General features: G+C 39.8%; 1 protein-coding gene across 3 annotated transcripts; it reads left to right on the top strand.

Annotated features, from left to right (window-relative positions):
• Positions 1–785: 785 nt before the first annotated feature.
• LOC119915676 (adenosine kinase-like) lies at positions 786–17,986 on the top strand (the record flags this gene model as incomplete). Of its 3 annotated transcripts, none has more annotated exon segments than XM_038735339.1 (4): positions 786–1,191; positions 4,664–4,738; positions 4,835–4,888; positions 17,908–17,986. In XM_038735339.1, coding segments are annotated over 3 exon segments (189 nt in total), but the record flags the coding sequence as incomplete, so codon positions are not given.
• Between the last annotated feature and the right edge of the window lie 1,144 nt (positions 17,987–19,130).

The following is a 19,130-nucleotide window of genomic DNA, read 5'->3' on the forward strand; positions in this document are numbered from 1 at the left end:
AATGTCAAGGCCAACTTGTTATGAGTGAAAATGTTTACATGCAAAATTATAATGAAACCTGCTTGTGAACATATTTCAAGTATTTAATATTAACAGGCAATTGCATATATTATACTATATAATTTAATACTGAATAGTTGACTATACTGTATCTATGACTTCCTATTGACCTCTACTACACCATCTGGATTAGCCTGCAGGTATTGTGTATCACGCAAAGGCTCCGCTTGTTGCAAACTTTGCCTGTTGACCCTTTGGTTTTTGCACTCTGTCACTGTCAAGTAGGCCTACCCATAAAGTACAATTCACATGGCACAGTATGCATGCAAGTCTGATTATATTTTGCCTAGAGCCCCTGAAACCAACCCAATTCTCTTCTGCTGGAATTGTGCCCTTAGGTTTGCTCTGTGTCAGTTTGTGAGAATTTAATTAATTACACACTAATTAATTTAGGCATATGCACCATATAAGCAAATTGTCAACAAGCTTAATAATGGTGTTAAAATTATATTTTGACACAAGACTCAGTGCAGGACTTGCCTTAAGGCCCTTCATTTTAGTTTTGCACATTAGTGGAGTATAATACTAAACAAATTACCTCATTGAACCTGGGGCTTGTAGGTGCGCACTTTGTCTAGTCAGGAATACAGCCTTGTAACCAAAATCGTTACATTTGAATTAAAAAAATCTAATGTTATAATTCTTAGGGCCATGAGTGGTACTTTTGGTACTCCAGCCTTAAATGTGTCAGTGGTGCATAGGTGTATATTTATACTCTGCTGATACATTTTAGGGTTATAAATCTCATTACATTAATGCAACAATATCCTATAAATGACGTATAGTAACAGTCTTGTACTCAGCAGCCTACCGCACTAAAGAAGACCATGTTTTGTCTCTGAATTTAATCAAGGTGAAACAGGTGAAAGGGAAAGCACCGCGATAACGCGACATAAATCTCCTTCTCCTCTCTATGTGTGCCACATGCACATTGCCTCGGCTCGGGGGAAAGTAACATGCTTACTGCTCCTTCCCTCACATAACCATTAATTTTCTCTGCAAGGTTGCATGCGGTTGACCAATTTTTTCCACCATCATCTGCGGGGAAGGAAGACGCTGCAGCCTCTTACTACTCTTCCCCAGCAGTGAGCAGTGGCTTCCCGGGGCTCCGCACCATCAACGCAACCATAGGTGATTCAAAAAAAATGTCTGACGAAGAACCAAATATGTCGACGGGGAGGAAAACAGCGTTAAGGTAACAAGCAGACAGTATTTGTGTTATCTGACGCGGGATGCTGTTTTTAGTTAGCCTGTGTAGCTAACTGTTAATGCATGCTAACGTCCCTGGTGTTGTGGTAAACTGTCAGCAGGAGGTGCAGGGTGAGAAGGCGCTAAGCAGTTTGCACAGTTCAACGTTACATCTACTCAAGTATTCCGGTAAAACCGAAGTTATAATTTAGACACGGATTGTTCGGTCACAACGATGCTAACCGCAGCTAGCAGGAGAGGGTGGGTTCATCACATGACTGGGAGGCAAGAGTTGTCGCTCAATTTATCCAGCCTTTAATTACCCTTTTTTATTTTTTCAAAAAGACATATAATAGCTTGTGTGGAAAGCGGTCATATTTGGTGTGTAAACAACGGGAGAGGTTTTGTTTTTTTAATATCGAAACTGATAACAAACTTTTACGGTTGCTAATAACAAGTTAAGTGATGCTGTCAGTGAAGTTATTTCGTCATAAAATGTAAGGATTTTGTATCTTAAACATGTCTTATTTTCCAATTAAAAACGTTTAAGCTATTAACATTTAACAAATGTGAAAAATAAATATGACAGCACGAATAAAACGAAAATGTAACGTAAAGCTTGTCAAATAAGGTTATAAACTATGTAGGAAGGATAGCTGTTTAACATATGCCATGTGTCTTTTAATTAAAACATTACCCCAGCGTTGGAATAACTTGTTAGTTTAGTGTCTCTCATCCATAGTGAAGAAGCACAGTAACATAACATTACCAGTGCTGGCAGCCAGCTAGCGTCTTGTTGACATTTTGCATAATGTTAAGTGTGCGGCGTTCACTTGACTTGAGGAAAACTTTCAACTGAGCTTATTGTCCGTAGTCACGATTCTGAGTTAATGTTTAAAGTCGGAAAAGTAAATTTTTTACAGACTTGAATTGCTCGTGGCGGGGTTTATTCTCAGAATCTTTACCCCCGACCTTATGTGTGATATACTTTCAACACAACACAGTAAATCCAAACTGCTTTACAGTGCAGGGATTTAAAAAAAAAAAAAAAAAAGGACAAGGAAAAGTGTGCATGACAGTGCACACAGAGTCATCACTCTCATCAGAGAGGCAGAAAACAAGTTATTGCTTCAGAAGTAATATGTGAGCAGAGCCTCTTAGTGAGAAAAACGCATGGAGGAGGAAGGAAAATGTCATGGAGGACATTTTGACAGCAGTAGGATGAGCACTTAAAATGAATGATGGCTGTATTTCATGTTGCAGTTTCAGGGTTCTGGTATTCTGCATGCTGATTCACTGTCATGGCTTAATGGGACACTTGAATAGGATAGAGCTGTCGGTAATGTTATTAGTCACACCTGTGCTTTTCCTGCTATAACAAGTCAATATGTGAAAAACTGCTTATTTGCAGTGGCTATTGAGATATATAGTACTAGTTCTGCTTCCAGGAACAAGCAGGAGCTTTTTTTCAGAGCATCTCAGGTCCCTGTGTTGACAGAATGGGAGTAATATAGTCCATCTTATTTGACCTTGTAACATATTTACACTCTTAAACTCTATAGTAAGCATACAATTTAATTAAATCACTACAACTAGCTACAAAAGTCTCAGGGATGCCATAATACTGTCCAAGACCACTTTATATATATATATTGGCCCTTGATATGAAGATAGTAAAGATGCAGGTGACCAGCTGATATCATACCACCAACCCCTCAACACAATAAATACTTCTCATCGTCAATAAAATCACTCCAAGTCAAACATAAATGATTATTATTGATTATAAACAAGTCAATACAAATTGTAACTTGGATGATAGCTTACACATGTTGGCACAAACGCATATTTTTTTTTTTTAGTTTTCCATAATCTCTAATTTGAATTTTTTTTTAAAATTGTTAGTCATTATTTTAATGTACACCACAGTATCCCTGATAATCGAATTGTCACATAAAATAAGACTGATCAAACCTACTAATTTAATGATTTCTTATAATGAGAAACAATCTATGCTCCAAATGTAAGGTGTGGGGTGTCACTCCACAATAAAATTGAAACACAAAACCTGATGACAGACTTGATATTATAATCAGTTGACAAAATATGCAAAAAATATATATAGATGAATATATATAGATGTATAACTCATGGTGGAATTATGTGCAAATAATAATGGAATGTTTATAGCTAAAAAAATTACACATTTGTTCCTTTTAATTATACCTTTTTTTTTTTTACTTAGTCTCTGCTATGGGTGTTTATCACAGGGTTCCTCTTCTTTCCCATTGGCCCCAAACACAGCATAGACAACTTGACAATAATTGGAACATGTGTAGCCAATCATATGCCTAGAAGATACTGAGACCCGCCCTCTTCCTTCACCAACCAGTCAACATTGGCCAAAGTGCAGCTGCTGTTCCGGTAGTCAAAAAGCACATTACTTTGACAGAGAGGAAGAAGCTGTTGACCATTTAATGATCAGGTTTGGCTGCTGAGCTTTCTGACATAATGCCAGCTCCAAGGTAAGATCCAAATGATAATATCCTCCAGTATTTCCACAGGGAAGAAATCTGCTGTGTTGATTGAAAACACTGCGAGAAAGCATATAATGTCAGACTTTTAGGTTGGTGTATTAAGTTGGGATGGTTTCAGTGAGTCTGGATCTTATTGCATCCAATTTTATTACAGATCATTTAAAAGCCAAACTGCTGCACTAGAGAACAGTAATTTTAATACGTTTGTTTGATGTGTTTTATGAAAGTTGGGTAACCTGTTATGAAGACTCTGCTGTCAGAAGTAGACTTTGACCACTATGATATCTTGTTGCTGAAAATGTCATCTAGACTCGAGATGAAAGTGTCATTGGGTGAAAAAATGCAATATTTAAAGACAGTTTTTCCTGCCTTTTGACACAGCAACTTAAGCCTGACCATTCTGAGTGACACAAAAGCTACACGTGTCTGTGCATGTGAACATTGACACATCAGGTGTTTTCAATGTGCTGAAGTACCTTCTTTTCATTTGACTAATCTCCATCTGAATGGGATGGAAAAAAGAAACTACATTATTGGCAGTTTTTACATTTCTCAGTGCAAGCGGAGGAGTGACCTCTTCCAAAGTCATAAAAATGCATTCATTTGTCTGTTATGAGCTCATAGGTTTGCAATTGTACATGCTTCTGTAGCTTTATTTTCTCATATGTTGTACACATGTCGGCCGTGAGAGAGAAGGTCAGGTAACAGAGGCGGCGGCGGTGAAACTGGTTCATCCCTCATCAGAGTTTCAGTGACTTAATTCTACAAATCAGGAACAGATGATTTTCTGTATCACAGCAGATTGTTTGTATCCTCTGTTCATGCAGAGCTTGTGAGTGGGAGTCTGCATGATACAATATGTTTTTGTCTCCCCCCAGTGAAAACACACTCTTTGGGATGGGAAATCCCTTGCTTGACATTTCAGCTGTTGTGGACAAAGATTTCCTTCACAAGTAAGTCTAAACAGCTCATTTGTTTTCCCTGATGGCTTCATATCTCTGTGTCTCATCCGGCTTGTTTTTTTTTTTTTTTTGTATTTATTCCTTAAGGTTCGGACTGGAGCCTAATGACCAGATCCTCGCTGAAGACAAGCACAAAGCCTTGTGAGTCAAAACTTCACTGGACTCCACGTGCTACAGTAGAGTTGCGCAAAGTGTTAAAATGACGTGGATCCAAATAAGGGATATACTGGTCATTCATACCCACCACTACCATCTTGACACTTAAGCTCTGCTCAAAATAGCAAAGTTGTAAATCAACTCTCTGTAACTGGGAGCCTCAGAAGTTGACGCCCACATTTTTCACACACTCAATTTGTGCCAAACTTTACCAAGAAGCCTCTGAATTTACTACTGCTTTGGACTAAATAGTACATTTATAACTTTATGCGTGTCATTAGATTGACACAAAATTAGCAGTTATTTATTCATGCATGCTCTTTTTCAAGACCCTCCCTCCTTCACATTGCAGGCGTATGCAACAGTAATATTATAGCCTTGAAAAATTGTTTGCATGTCCCTGAACTCCTTTCTTTAGAAATACACCTCAAGTAAGCATAGACTGTAAACAACAGAAAAGACTGTAAAACAGAATCAAGCCTTAATTGCTGACTGACCTCACCCCTCCCCCTCGTTTCTTTAGTTGATTGAGTGCAGATGGTTTCTTATTTAGGGAATTTGTTAGCTCATTTTTGTGCTGACTTAAGAGTTACACCATGTGTAAGTAAGATGATGGTGAGAGCAGGCGTTTCCTTTGAAGCAAACAGATCACATATTCCACATATGGGATATGTGATCATTTGTTTAGTGCTTGTCTTTTATAAATGAGTGTGAGGATGTTTTCTTTGTTTAAAAATTATGATTGAATGACTTTTAATAATTAACTTGGAAGCAAAAGACACCAGAATGTCTGGAGCTTGAACATCTTACATTGCATCTGACATGTTGTTTTTTCAGACTTGTAAATGGTGGCCTTTTAGGCGTTCACTTGTATTCGGCACATTCCACATTAGATTGAAACTTGAAAAGGGATCAGCTCTATTCTGGGAAGGCTTTTTCATTCAACTAAGTGGAGCAGTTCATGATAAATTCATGAACTGTTCATGAAAATAGAAAGATACTCAAATATATCGAAGGTCACATTTTTTTTAAATTCCTGGATTAACTAGTCTCTTGGTTTATGGTCGAACTTTTCATGAGATTTTATTTTACATTTTTGGGGACACTAGGTAACAGACGCAACATCACTGGGACAGAAAACGTAACCTCCTTTGTGACTCAATCGGGCAGTTCAGTTATTGATTTGATGAATATTTTATTTTTGTCATGATACAACATTTCATTTAGTCATAAATGCTGGTACTGCAGCCTTTGTGGTGCCTTGTGGCTTCACTGAGAGGATCCCTGAGCTTCTCTCATTCATTTTGCTCATGATGGAGCTTACCAGACACTGTGTAATATTCAGACATAGCCTGTAGCCTCCATTTGGTGCAGCAAATAACTTTTTTCGGCCATTTTTTAAAACCAGGGTGGATTCACTGAGCACAAATGCTCTTTTACAGGAACACTCACTCGGGAACATTCACACCTCGGAGGTGCCCAGGACAACCACAGTCTTATATGTTGGGTGTAAGATAACAACATAACTCTTATCTGTTGGCCACTGAGCAGCTCCACTTCAGCAGTTTGGTGTTAAGTAGCTTGCTCAAGGGCACCTCAGCGGTGGTAGTGAGGAGCGAGAGACAACTGCTGTTCTTTCACTCTAAACTCCAAAATCATCCCATTGGTCTGGGGATCGAGCCGATGACAGCCCAAGGCAACCTTCGGTTTTCCACAAATTCCCTTGTTTGGTCCAGCACTTGTTGAACAGTTGTTTAAGTATGTGTATACTTTTAGAAAATTGATCTTGACAATAAATTACATGTCAGAATCAGAAGGAGCTTTATTGCCAAGTAGTTTTTTACACATGGGGAATTTGCTTTGGTGACGAGGTGCTACACATAGACAAACATACAGTATATATCTTGTATGATCCATTTAAGATGTGTAACAACAGCCAAAGCTTGTGCAAAGCTACACGTAAGAAAGCCAAATATTTGTAATTAGTGTCTACAATATGTACAGGGATACTATACTGTATACTGGAGACACACTTTCTGGTACGTCACTGTTATTACCACAATTACATATTATTTGATTTTAATGAAAAATGTCTTTAAGCTGTTCAATTCATATGTTGACATAAAATATGAAAGCTTGGCTTTTATATCTACCAGAAATTATGATTGTTTGACTGTTTAATAGCAGAATATTACATAATTGTTTGAATTAAGTTATATTGTGCATTTTATTTAACGTTTTCGCTGTTTTTCTCATGGAGTGCGATTTGTCAGAGATCTGGCACACTGTCCCATTATTATATGTCACTTTGTACTTTGATGCAGATCTGGATCCAGAAGCAGTTAAGACATTTGTAAACATACTTATTAAAATGGAAAATTTAGCAGATTGTGCAGATGTGGTCTAGTGTAGTTAGGTGACGCTTAGTTTTAGTGAATGTTGGTTGATTGAACAATTTCAGACCTGAGAAGTGATCCGATCTGTTTTGGTGTCTTAGTGTGGAAAGTTGAAGCGAATCACAGTGTGATAATTGTAAAATCATAAAACACCAGCGTTATGCTTATACAATATAAAGACAGATCAGTACATCAGACCGTCTGTACCTTACAATAGGCTACCTTGTCAGGTCTTGTTACTTGACAAAGGGACACATGTGACCTTGGGCGGCGGCAGCAGCAGCACAAAGCAGCATCATCAGCAGTGTTGTTCTCCTCCAGCACAAAAGCAGCTGTGTTATCTTTAGCCCCACAGACACTGTTCCCTCCACATTCTGCACAAGGTCAGGGCAGGATTAACATGCGGATTTGGTGGTTTATTCCCAGCACAATGCATTTCAATGCATGTCCCCTCCAATACCACACACAACAGCGTACTCGCCCTCATGTCCATCAATTTATATCTTTATGTACATGTGGTATTTTTTTATATCACATCATCTTATTGACTTATAGCAGTACAGGTTATGAAAAATGTAAGCTTTAGATGCTGTGATATGAGCCACAGCATGCCTGTTAACGATGCTGACGGACTACAAAGTGCAAAGAGGTCATTCACAAGGTCACTGGCCCATGGAAGATGAAGAACGTGACTGAACTGTTGTGACAAAAGACATCATTACTTAAAAGACCAGAATAGACTTACAAGGCTACTCGATTAACACTATTGTTGTGCTTCTGAATCTAAAGAGTGTAACACGATTCATTTTTTTTTCTCCCCATCACCCTGGTGGGAGAAAGATCATTGGATGCAGTGCACTGTGGACATGCCTGAATTCAATTATCTAGTCACAGCAGAGCCCATATAATCCTGTTGTGGCTGAGAAATTGCCTGCTGTAGAAACTATCTACATCCCCTGTTAGTACAGGCTGGGGACTGAATGGTTTTTTTTTTTTTTCCTGATTAAGCATCAACTGTGACTTTTGGTGCTTTTTCATCTTTAATATGCAAACTAGAGCACTATTTAGTTGATTAATCAATTAGTTTACCAATGGAAATCATGCAATTGTTTGTCATTTTTAAGCAAAAATGCTCAAAATTTACTGGTTCCAGCTTCTCAAATACGATAATTCGCTTGAAATGGAATATTTTTGGATTTAGGACTGTTGGTTGGACAAGAAAACATTGTAAAGACTATTAGGCCTACGAATTTTTACTGAACTATTTTGATCTATAAACTATTAGTGCCAAAAAATGTACCTGTTATGACTTCTCAAATGTGAATATTTGTGGTTTTCTTAGTCCTTTTATGATAGAAAATTTAAATTTTGGATGACTCGAGAAAATAATCATCAGACTAATAGATAATTTAAAATGATTGTGAGTTGCAGCCTTTCTAGATTATGAATGGAGTAAATGAAGAAATAATCACAAGATACGTATCCTTCTTGTCTAGTGGTTAAGACTCATACCCTACAACCGCAATATGTCGTGGTTCGTTTCCTGCCCCCGAGGTATATTTCATTCCGCTTGCTTTCTCCCCACGTTTCCTGTCTGTGTCAAGTTTCTACTTTCTCCTGCCTAATAAAGGCAAAGAAATACCAACCAAATCATTCAATTAAAGTAAATTTTCAAATCATGTAGTGCAACTCAAGCACTGCGAGAATCACATACCAATAACTTCCATGTAAGGCAGCTGCTTCTTCTCAGTACTTGTATTTTATTTCAGACTTTACAGTGTGGTGGTTAGTGAGTCATGTGGCAGTTGAACCCCCGGGCCTTGTACTGCAACTGCTTTTATTTAGGTGATATTTCCACAGTGGTTTTTGAGCTTCAGTTGAAAGGCTTCTTTTGAGAAGATTCTGGTTTGTTGGAGGACGCCCAAAGTGTTCTGAAATTCGGGTTATGAGAGGAAACCAACTAACCAAAGCACTGTGTTTGACTTCCTTTCTGCCTGCCTAGACATCATTCTACATTTTAGTGGTTGATATTGCAAGATGCTGTGCAGGTCTTGCTCACTTTTTGAAGTCGCTGCTGCCATCGTGTGGCTAAAAGTGTAAGTTTGGTACCTGCAAAGTAGGGAATATGTAATGTCTTTTTATAACTTGAAAAGATTTGAGGTACATATGTGTGTTTATCTCAGATGATCAGACAAATTAGAACATTTATTAGTTAAAGTTGCACTGTTGTCAGAGCTTTTAGTTTATATTTGCATATTTTATAGTTGCATTTGACTTTTGATTGCAGGACTTGAAAATATTTATGTAGTTAGCAGCTGGTTGGTATTTCATGTTAACTTTTCATTTTCTTTTCTCAGTAGTGAATTTCATTGCTCAGTATGGAATTGCAGTAAAAGGGGTATGTACCTTTTATGCCCAGCAGGGGGCAACAGTAGCCTGCTGTTTACCCCAAGGAGTCTCTATAGGAAACAACATGTCAACATAATGAAAACACGCCTCTTTCTGCGGGAGATTATAATGTGGGCAAATAGACATTTTATTTCAGGATAACAAGGCATTACAGGTTGTTTATAACACGCAGCCTTTCATAATATACCATTCACCCAATCCCTCTTGGGCTTGTTAACCATATCGTATTAGAGCTAATGATTATTAGTCTGTCAAATGAGTGAGTCATTGTTAAAGTGAGTGTATTGTCACCTCTGAGCATGGGGAGGAAAAAAAAAGATCAGCTGGCTCCTTTAATATTAGTCCCGCTCAAACATTTGTTTCACGACTCCCTCTGTCCGATGATAATTAATTGTTTACTTTCTCATCTCTGGATGATGGCGTGACTCTTTTCAGAGGTTATTTGCTCACAGCAATTAAGTTCATCAGCGCTCATCCTCCCTCCCTCCTTCTCCTCCTCCTCCTCCTCGCTCTCTCTGCCCCCCCTCCTTTTCTCTCTTTCTCTATGCTAAATGCAGATTAGCAGCGTCACAATCGCATCCAGAATGAGAGTAAACTCCTCATTATGCCGTGTGACCCTCTGCTGCATGAATAATTCAGCTGCCGCGTTAGTGGCTGGCTGTTATTAGCATTCCGGATGGCGAAAGGAAGGAGAGAAAGAGGGAGTGAGAGGGTGGGAGGCTCGTATCACTGACAGGGCTGACTCAGGGGGATCAGCCTTGGATTGAGACACACATCACACACACATCATCACACGACACAGGAGATCAGTGGAGGTGCCTCTCCACTCACACACCCCGCTGTCTGTGTACATCTTACACACCCCTGCTGCTGCCGTGCAGCTCAATCTGCTTACTGTGAGGAAAACAACAAAGGCCTCTCTCATTGAGTACATGCTAAACACTCTGGCTGCTGGGTGTGTGTGTGTGTGTGTGTGTGTGTGTGTGTGTGTGAGAGAGATAGATTTTGCTCTGTAAACACACTTGACTCTACCCCTCTTCCTTATTTATTTATTTTTTTTTTAATTCTTTTTATAAAACATAACGAAGCGAATTGAGTGCTAGAAACCCCCGGCGGAGCTATACTGGTGTGTTAGGAGGAGAAAAACTCCCCTGTGTGTGTGTGTGTGTGTGTGTGTGTATGTGTGCTCACACGCAAGCATGCGTGCAGAAGCTGCATGTGCTTACCATGGTGCCACTTCACTGGATGCACTCATGCTTGACTGAGTGTGTAGACACATTACAGCCTCCCCCCCCCCCCCCTTACTTTTTTTTTTTTTTTTTTTACTTGTCTGTTGCTGAGGCTGAGTGCTGTACTACAGTACTTAAACTCACCTCCACCGGCCTGCTGGGGGGTCAGAACATCCAGCTCCCGCCGCTGAGGGCAAAGGTCACGGGCCTGCCTCTGAGCCAAAGAGAGAGAGCAGAGATTAATGGCACTCAACTTGTAATTGAGACATCAGAAACATGTTGCTGCTCTTGATGTTTTATTGATATGCATGAATCCAAACGATTTGGGATGCTTGCATGAGTCTGATGTGCTCACCAGAGGTCTACTCAGCTGTAAGAAATGTGGATCTAGACCCTTTGAATTATAAAACAAGATAACTTTTCAAATAATCAAAATAAAGAAGCCTCATGTCTTGTTATGATGATGTTTTTAGGTGAAATAGGTTAACACACAGTGATGCAGGGTGATTGCTCTGCATTTAGAGCATACATGCTGCATCACGGAGAGATGGCTGATGCAATCATAATTAAAGCTTGTCCTCCGACGAGCTGCAAATGCCTTCCTCTTGTTGACAGCGGTTGCCGGCAGGTGGTGCCAGAAGGAAACATCACAAGTCAAAGGGAGTGTAACAAACATAATCGCCTGTGCATGTGGGCGACCCCCCCCCCCCCCCAACACCCTCCAACTCCCCCCTTTTAAAGAGCGTTTTATAATTAAAATGTGGGCGTCTCAGCCAGTACATACAGCATGTTCAGTTCAGACAAGCATGCTCAGGGCTATTTTTAGTCATCTTTGATCCCCAGCAGCCACACAGGAAAAGCCACTGATGGCAGCAGCCGTGATACATGTAGGCTAGTTAGTGTACTATCTGTGCTGATCATTTCTCTACCCCTAGCCTGTGCAGTGGTAGAGATGGGAGGCCTGACTGGTGAGCAGCAACACTACCTATGTGTTTAAAGTTCACACTGGCCCATATGGTCCCCGCAGTAGGGGGTGTTGGTGGAATTATTCACACGAGGCGCTCTGAATCACTGAGATCCTGGTATCAACCTCCAAGATAAGGGGCACGTCTCAAAGGCTTTGTGCTACGGCTTCAAATCTCAATCCTCAAGAGAACACCAGAAGCTCCATCCTTGCTTACACACTCCGTCTTCCCACTTTCTCTCCCTCAATGTGTCCCTCTTTCGCTCTCTTTCATGTCCTCTCACGCGCTCTCACACTCCCTCTCCCACATCCACACAGTACTGTGTGACAAACAACGCCACCCTCTGCAGCGCGAAGCCAAAAAGCTGTGACATTTTAGAGGAAATAATATGAACTCATCCTTCATGACCAGATTTTGCCCCCACCGCCTAATCCTTGAGTGCAGCCTAATTAAGTACAAATGGCAGTCCTCGGTTAATGCCAACAAACTGCTGCTGGATGGCTGATTTAGTAAAGGGATGCACAGTTTGTTGTTTCTGCATTCTAATGCAATTACTCACCCATTGTGACCATGTAATTGTGCAGCCATTAATTGTGCATCCAGTCTGTAATGCAGAAAGGCTCATAGCTACTCAGAGGGACATAAGGCGGGTTGAACAGGGATCTTACCGAGATACCTGTATGATGGTGATTTCGTAATGCTTTTGTGCAAATCAACATTCATCCCTTACTGTAGTGTATTAGAAGATGTCAGAGGACAGGAACAAGGCCTTTCTCGCTATTTGAATCATGACTCATTTGTGTTCGGCACTTTTATGTGCCTCATTCTTCGCCATCTCTTCCCATCCTGCCCTAATGTTCCAATGATAAGAATGTCCTATTCATTCTGCGTTCTTCACCGGTTGCTACAGTGAGCGAGAGAGAGAGAGAGAGACTCTACAGGCATTGAATGAAAAGCACATCTATTTCTGAGGGGGAGCGCAAGCATGGTGGAAGATAATTATTGATTTGAAATAAGAAAAGATAAGGCTCAACCTTGAGCAGCCCAGCGATAGCACACAGAACAGAATAATTAATGGGCCTGTCTTGTGTTGGGACAAGCTTTCACACTGAGACGAGCGTATTGATTTTAAACAGATAAACTGCGTAACCCTTTGTGAAGGGTTTGACAAACAATTTAATTGGAGGGGGGGGGGAAACAACAATATTCTTCACCCTTTTCATCTCCCTTTCATCACATCCCCGAGCTGTTTTTCCTCTGCCTGACCTATGGAAACAATTACTGTGCATCAGGCCTTGTACTGCCTCCAGACTACCAAGGAAGGCTGGTGTAGGATGCACACACTGATTGGGAATCTAATCAATGGTGGGACCTGTCTCCACTCCTGATGCCTGTGTTGAAACTGGGATTACCAAAGCCTTTTAGCTGTGTTTGCCCCCTCTCTGCTTCTGTCAGAGGGAAAGATGTGTCTGCCTGTTTAAGTGTACCTGGCTGCTGCAGCTGAAGCAGAGATAATTTACTGTTGCTGTAGAGCCCTCCTTCTACCTAATCCCCAAGGAGAGCAGCAAAGGAGCCCCCAGTCATCTCACTTCTTCTCCTTGCCCTCCCCTGATTAGTGATAGGGGCTGTTTGATCATGTTTCCCTGCCTGTCCTTGTGATTTGTAAGCTGTTTAAACGTGAACGAGGCAATTAAATAAGGACGAACGGAGGAGAGTGGGTGCCGCGGTGATCATTAGCGATGAATTACCCCGGTGTGCACTCAAACACTCGGGAGGACTTTCACACGGACCACTCCCGAGGATCCAGATCCAATCTAGCCATTGATTAACAGAGACTTGTTCTTCCTGTGAAATCACTCGACGGGGATTTTAGGGCACTCATCCGGTCTTATCAAGATTGGCTAACATCAAAGGCGAATGAAGAGGGATTGGGTAAATGGGCTCGCCTTGCCCTCCATGTAAGAGACTTAGAGGAGCAAATCTTGAATTATTGCCTCATGTAAATAATCTACTTGGCTCGTTTTTTGGGGGAGGTGAGAGAGGAACTCATGAGTCACTCGGGGCAGAGAACACTCATAGTACTTTGGAAGCTCTCATATTTCCCTTGATGGGAAACAACGGTGGGGGCCCCATCCCCAGGAATGTAAACAACACAATGTTCCTGACTTGTGTGATCTGCCCCAACAATTTCAATGTCTTAAGCCAGGGAGATGTAGAGGTATTAGTTTTTGAGAAGGACTCTCATATCCTCTGAATACAAATATTCCATTCAGTAGCCCAATTCCCCTAATTTGATTTAAGATGAATAAATAAGTGTCTCTATTAGTCTCAAATTGGGAGGTATGAAATTGTTGTTGTTTGTATAAGAGCTGTATTTTACCAGATTGTAGGGGCAGTCTTATGTAAAGGATGGTGTTATATAACACACCCTGTCCATACATTGGTGGAATGCATGGCATAGTTGGAATTGCTCTTCCATTGGAAAAACACCAGCAGGTTTTAAAGGCAGAGGTTACTGGCTGAGGACATTTTGTTCAAAACAATTTATTTTTCCCTCTTCCCTCCCATCACAGAGTAAGCTTAGACTGCAGTAGATGGAATGGGATTTTCTCGTCCTAAATGGCCATAGGGGCCGTTTACGGTGTCATTGCTATGGGATCACATGATGTTTGAGGGTGTAAAGGTCTCGAGGCAGCTGCTCCTTTTCGGATGGGATTTTCGAGGCATCCAAGAGCAGGGCCCCATGCTGTCTGCACTGAAAGGTGGAGCAAATACTTCTAGGAAGGAAAAAAACTGAAATCCTCAGAAGCTGTGTGTCTATTTGAAATGGGTTCTGGAGTCCCTCGGCTGCCTTCATGTTATAAACACCCACAGTGCTCAAATTCTTCCTTTGTCAAGGAGTCATAACAGGTGTCTCAGGAAGGATTTTTTTCCCGGTTAGCATATTTTCCACTTGCATGGAAAGTTTTTCTTTCTTTTTTTTTTTTTCTTTATTAGGAACATTCTGCCCTGGGTAGACCCCTTGCCTTGAGACATGATATGCAGACTTTCTTTGAAGCAGTAAAGGTTACTTTCACACTCGCTCAAAATTCGGCCATGCCTAGTTAAATCAGGTTGTGCTGAAGTATTGAACACCCCTGGCTGACATGTGTTGGTAAGCCATGATGCATTTTGCATACATATAACTCCTGTCTGCAGCGAGTATATGCAACAGACATGATATATTTCTAGGTTCAACTTTAAAATTCAAGTTTTCTACCCCAAAATTTGCAACCTTTGACCTTGCCTGAAAACGTTTGGTTTTTTTTAATCCAAAAAAGAAAATGCATTGGCCGAGCCTTTGCATAACCAGCACCTCTCGGGATTATACTCAAGCATTTTCTCAACAACCACTTTTATGCAGTTCATTTAAAGTGGAATTACACTAAACACCATAGGGAATGGTATGGTGCATCTTGAACTATTTACCATATCATTGGATTTTTCCCCCCTGACGTAAATACACTTACAAATGGACAGTCGTCAATTTACTGTTGAGAGAAAAAAGCCAAGGACCTCCTAACGTACTGTATCATCCTGACTGCAGTTAGGTCAATTTCCTTCGCAGGGTGGGTATGTTTATATAGCCAGCCCCCTGGGAGGCTGTTTGTATGAACGATGTGGAGAATACACATTATTCATGTTCTTAGCTCCCCAGATAAAGACTCTATCTCTGTGTAGCCAAGCTTTGCATCGCGCTACGCTTAAGCATTGAAGCTATTGATGTTTGAAATGGCAGTATGATGGGAAAATACAAAAATGATAGAACCAGGCTTCGGTTCCCTGTAGACCCAAGGGTGTACCTTTTGTATTATATTGGAAAACTAAGCAATTATTTACTCCCCACCCCTGAATGTCAGTCCGTTTCTAGACTCATTGTGTTTAGTCTGTTACAGTCATTTCTAAACTTTGCTGTATGGTTCATACATCAAGCATTTAATCACATGTGGTTTCTTCCTAAACAAGTTATCTGGCTATTGAGGTTTTTGTACACAAAGAAACGGTAAAACTTGTTTTTTGAATATCTCTGGAAACATCACCTATGAAATATAAAATAGCTGCATGTCTCTGCCAAGTGAAAGATGAATAGTTTCTTTTATTTCATGCATCCCTTTGAGGAAGCAGTTCAAGTTCCTCAGAAATAACTTTCTCTGCTCATCTTGCTTTAATACTGTATGGCTAACTACAACCATGTGTGGACAATGTTCCTCTTTTGCTTTTATCAAGCTGACATTTAGACCCTAACTGCCTCTTTTCAACTGCAGCAACATTTGTGGTCAAGTATCCCATTTAACAAAATCCAGCATTTGCTTGCTGCTTTTTTCTACCTCTTTTTCAGCAGTTTATATAAACAGCTTGCACTTGGAATGTCACAGTAGATGCCACTTTCAAGTTTATTATACTGCAGAGATGACTGCTATCTTCTTTACAGCCAAGACAGAAAGGAAAGCAAAACATTTTGATTATTTAACTAAGTGATTCCCAACAAGGGTGCAGAGCAGAGTAGCTCCATGCATGAAAATTATGTTTTCATAAGACATATATATTTACATAGAGTAAGCTATAAAATCTGAACACTTTCAATTAAGAGTGCAGGAAATTAGTAAGCAAGCAGATTTGTCTAAACAGTTAACTATTAGAATTAGCTAAAAGTAATGGATAGATGATTGAAATAGCTAAAAGTAATAGATATATGTATGTGTGAAATAGTTAGTTAGAGCTAATGGATTAATAGTCCAAATTGCTAAATGTATCGCATAAATGGTAGAAATAGTTAGTTGCTACTCTAAGTAATAGTAGAACAAATGCAGCCTCAAGTAAACTAACCTAAACATTGACAGTTAAATTGTATGAAAACATCAGTTTTTTATACAATTAATAGTGTTAAATAAAATCCAGTGTTAAATCATATTGACACTATAAAACACATTTTATAGTGTCAATGAAGGGGTACTTAGTTCATCTGACAATACTGTGGTGGTCAGATAACCACTGACTTAAACCATAAGAAGTGATTTTGATAATAAACAAAACGAACATGCCTAGTAGCCCCATGAGCCAGAAGAACAAAACTTAACCCTGACAATTTGTTACTTACTATCACTATACCAATCTCAACTGTCCTATTAATGATCTTAATGTTAACACCAGCATGTTAGCATGATAATGTTAATTGCTAATGTTAGCATATCAAGCAGACATGGAGCAACATCCAAAGTCCAGTATTAACCCTCATTTTATCTCTGTTTTGGTTTCCACCATCTCCTGGGAGAAATATTAAACTGAAAATATTGATTAGTGCAGCTTTATTTAAGGTTTTCATTCTAGTGTGCAAAGATTCTGCATACTTAATGTATTGTTGACAAATGTTAGCACCTTATCATGCTAATTATTATTTTTTAAGTCTGGCATTTTGGTTTGCTAACTTTAAGATGTTATGTAACCATACTAGGATGTGTTTAATATGTGTTTAGCATGTTAGCAGGTTGTGATGCTATCATTAGTATTTCAGCATGCTATGTTACTCTGGTTCATATCACAACATGAGACTCACAGGAATTAGGTTATCGTATCCTGTCTTGAATTAGAGAAAATATGACATGTTGATAGTGATATAAAGGCTGAGGGATCACCAGAGCCATTCTTTACACCACAAATGTTTATACCAAATTTCACGGCAGGTTATCCAGTAGTTTTGAGATATTTCACTCGGACATCCTCTTTGTTCACAGTGGCTCTTCAGCTGTATCTGTGTAACCTCTACTAATGGATATTTTATTGTATTGATTTTATTGACTCATTTGTGGCGCACACTCCTGCTATGTTGTAATGTGACAAGTATTCAGAGACGTGTAGTCTGCCCATGCTAAAAGCGGCCGTTATCTGGTGTTTACACTAAGGTTCTCTCTGTGGTTCATTTTGAGTGTTGTCTTTTTTAACAAGTCTTGTACTTATCTTTATTTCAGGTTTGAAGAAATTGTCAAGAGGAACAAAGTTGAATACCATGCTGGTGGTTCGACCCAAAACTCTGTGAAAATTGCTCAGGTTAGTCTTCTCTGGCACTCTGCAGTGTGCCTGAATGTGTTTTAAATATACAGTGGTATGCTTGTAACCTTCAGCCTGGCAGCCCTGGGAATACAGAGCATAGCTGCACAGCATGTTGACACATTACAGTTTTAGGTGTTGTGAATTCATCAGACCTGCCACGGAAAGAGAAAGGTGGGGAGGAATCATAATATTTGCAGTGTTATCTAGTTGGCCTAATTTCCTGAGACATATCAAACATCAATTAGAGAGAATTACAAGTAGATGCAATTAACATGTCACAACAAATTATATCAAACAAATGCTGATCTTCTCCGTGGCTGTTAGATAGACTTGAGCATCTAAGAAAAATTGGTGACTGTCCAAATCTGAAATGGCAATCTGAACATGAGAAGATTATTCACTGAATCCTTTTTTTAAGTGACTGCAGTAAGTCTGTGAATTTGACATGCAGTGATTAGCTGCTGATAATGCTTTGGTCTGCTCACAATAAACAAAGAAGAAAAGCATCCAGCTGAAAAATAATTCTCTTCCGAGGAGAAATAAGTGCAGAAGCTAATTGAGAGGCTGATGTTTGTGAAAGTGCCGACTCTTTCTTGTGTGTGGGTTTTTTGTTTGTATGTGTCAGTCCAGTGTGTAGAGTTTGTATTTGTACACATGGGCTTGTGTGTGCGTGTGTGCATTTTTATGTGTGTTTTGTGTGTTTAGCACAAGATAGATACAGAGAGAAGGAAAAGAAAGCAGGCGGGCCCTCAGGCTGCCACCATCTCCATGCTTTGGAGACAGTTACCATACTTTAAAACGACACGCATACAAAGACTTTTTAATTATCAAGATCAAAAGCATTTACATAAACCTCAGTCACTCACAGACATTAACTGCCAACTTGATTTTATTCCTCCCCTTGTTTTTTAAAAAATCTTGTGCATTTGTTGCAGTTGGATTTTAAAGACTGATGAACTCTTCCACTTGAGTCAATTACCTTGAAAATTTGAATGGCAACATTTTTAACAGAGATTATTTCCTCCTTTCTTGTCATTACACTAAGTAAAGCCGCAATCTAGTCAGACAGAGACCTTGACAAGGAGATTTCCACATTTTTATTTAAGAAGACACTGAAGAAAGTGACCCAAGTTGCGTGTCA

The sequence above is a fragment of the Micropterus salmoides genome, unplaced genomic scaffold, assembly GCF_014851395.1.
Source record: "Micropterus salmoides isolate LMB-PRFRI ecotype aquatic unplaced genomic scaffold, ASM1485139v1 Ms_hic_scaffold_21, whole genome shotgun sequence".
Lineage (NCBI taxonomy): Eukaryota > Metazoa > Chordata > Actinopteri > Centrarchiformes > Centrarchidae > Micropterus > Micropterus salmoides.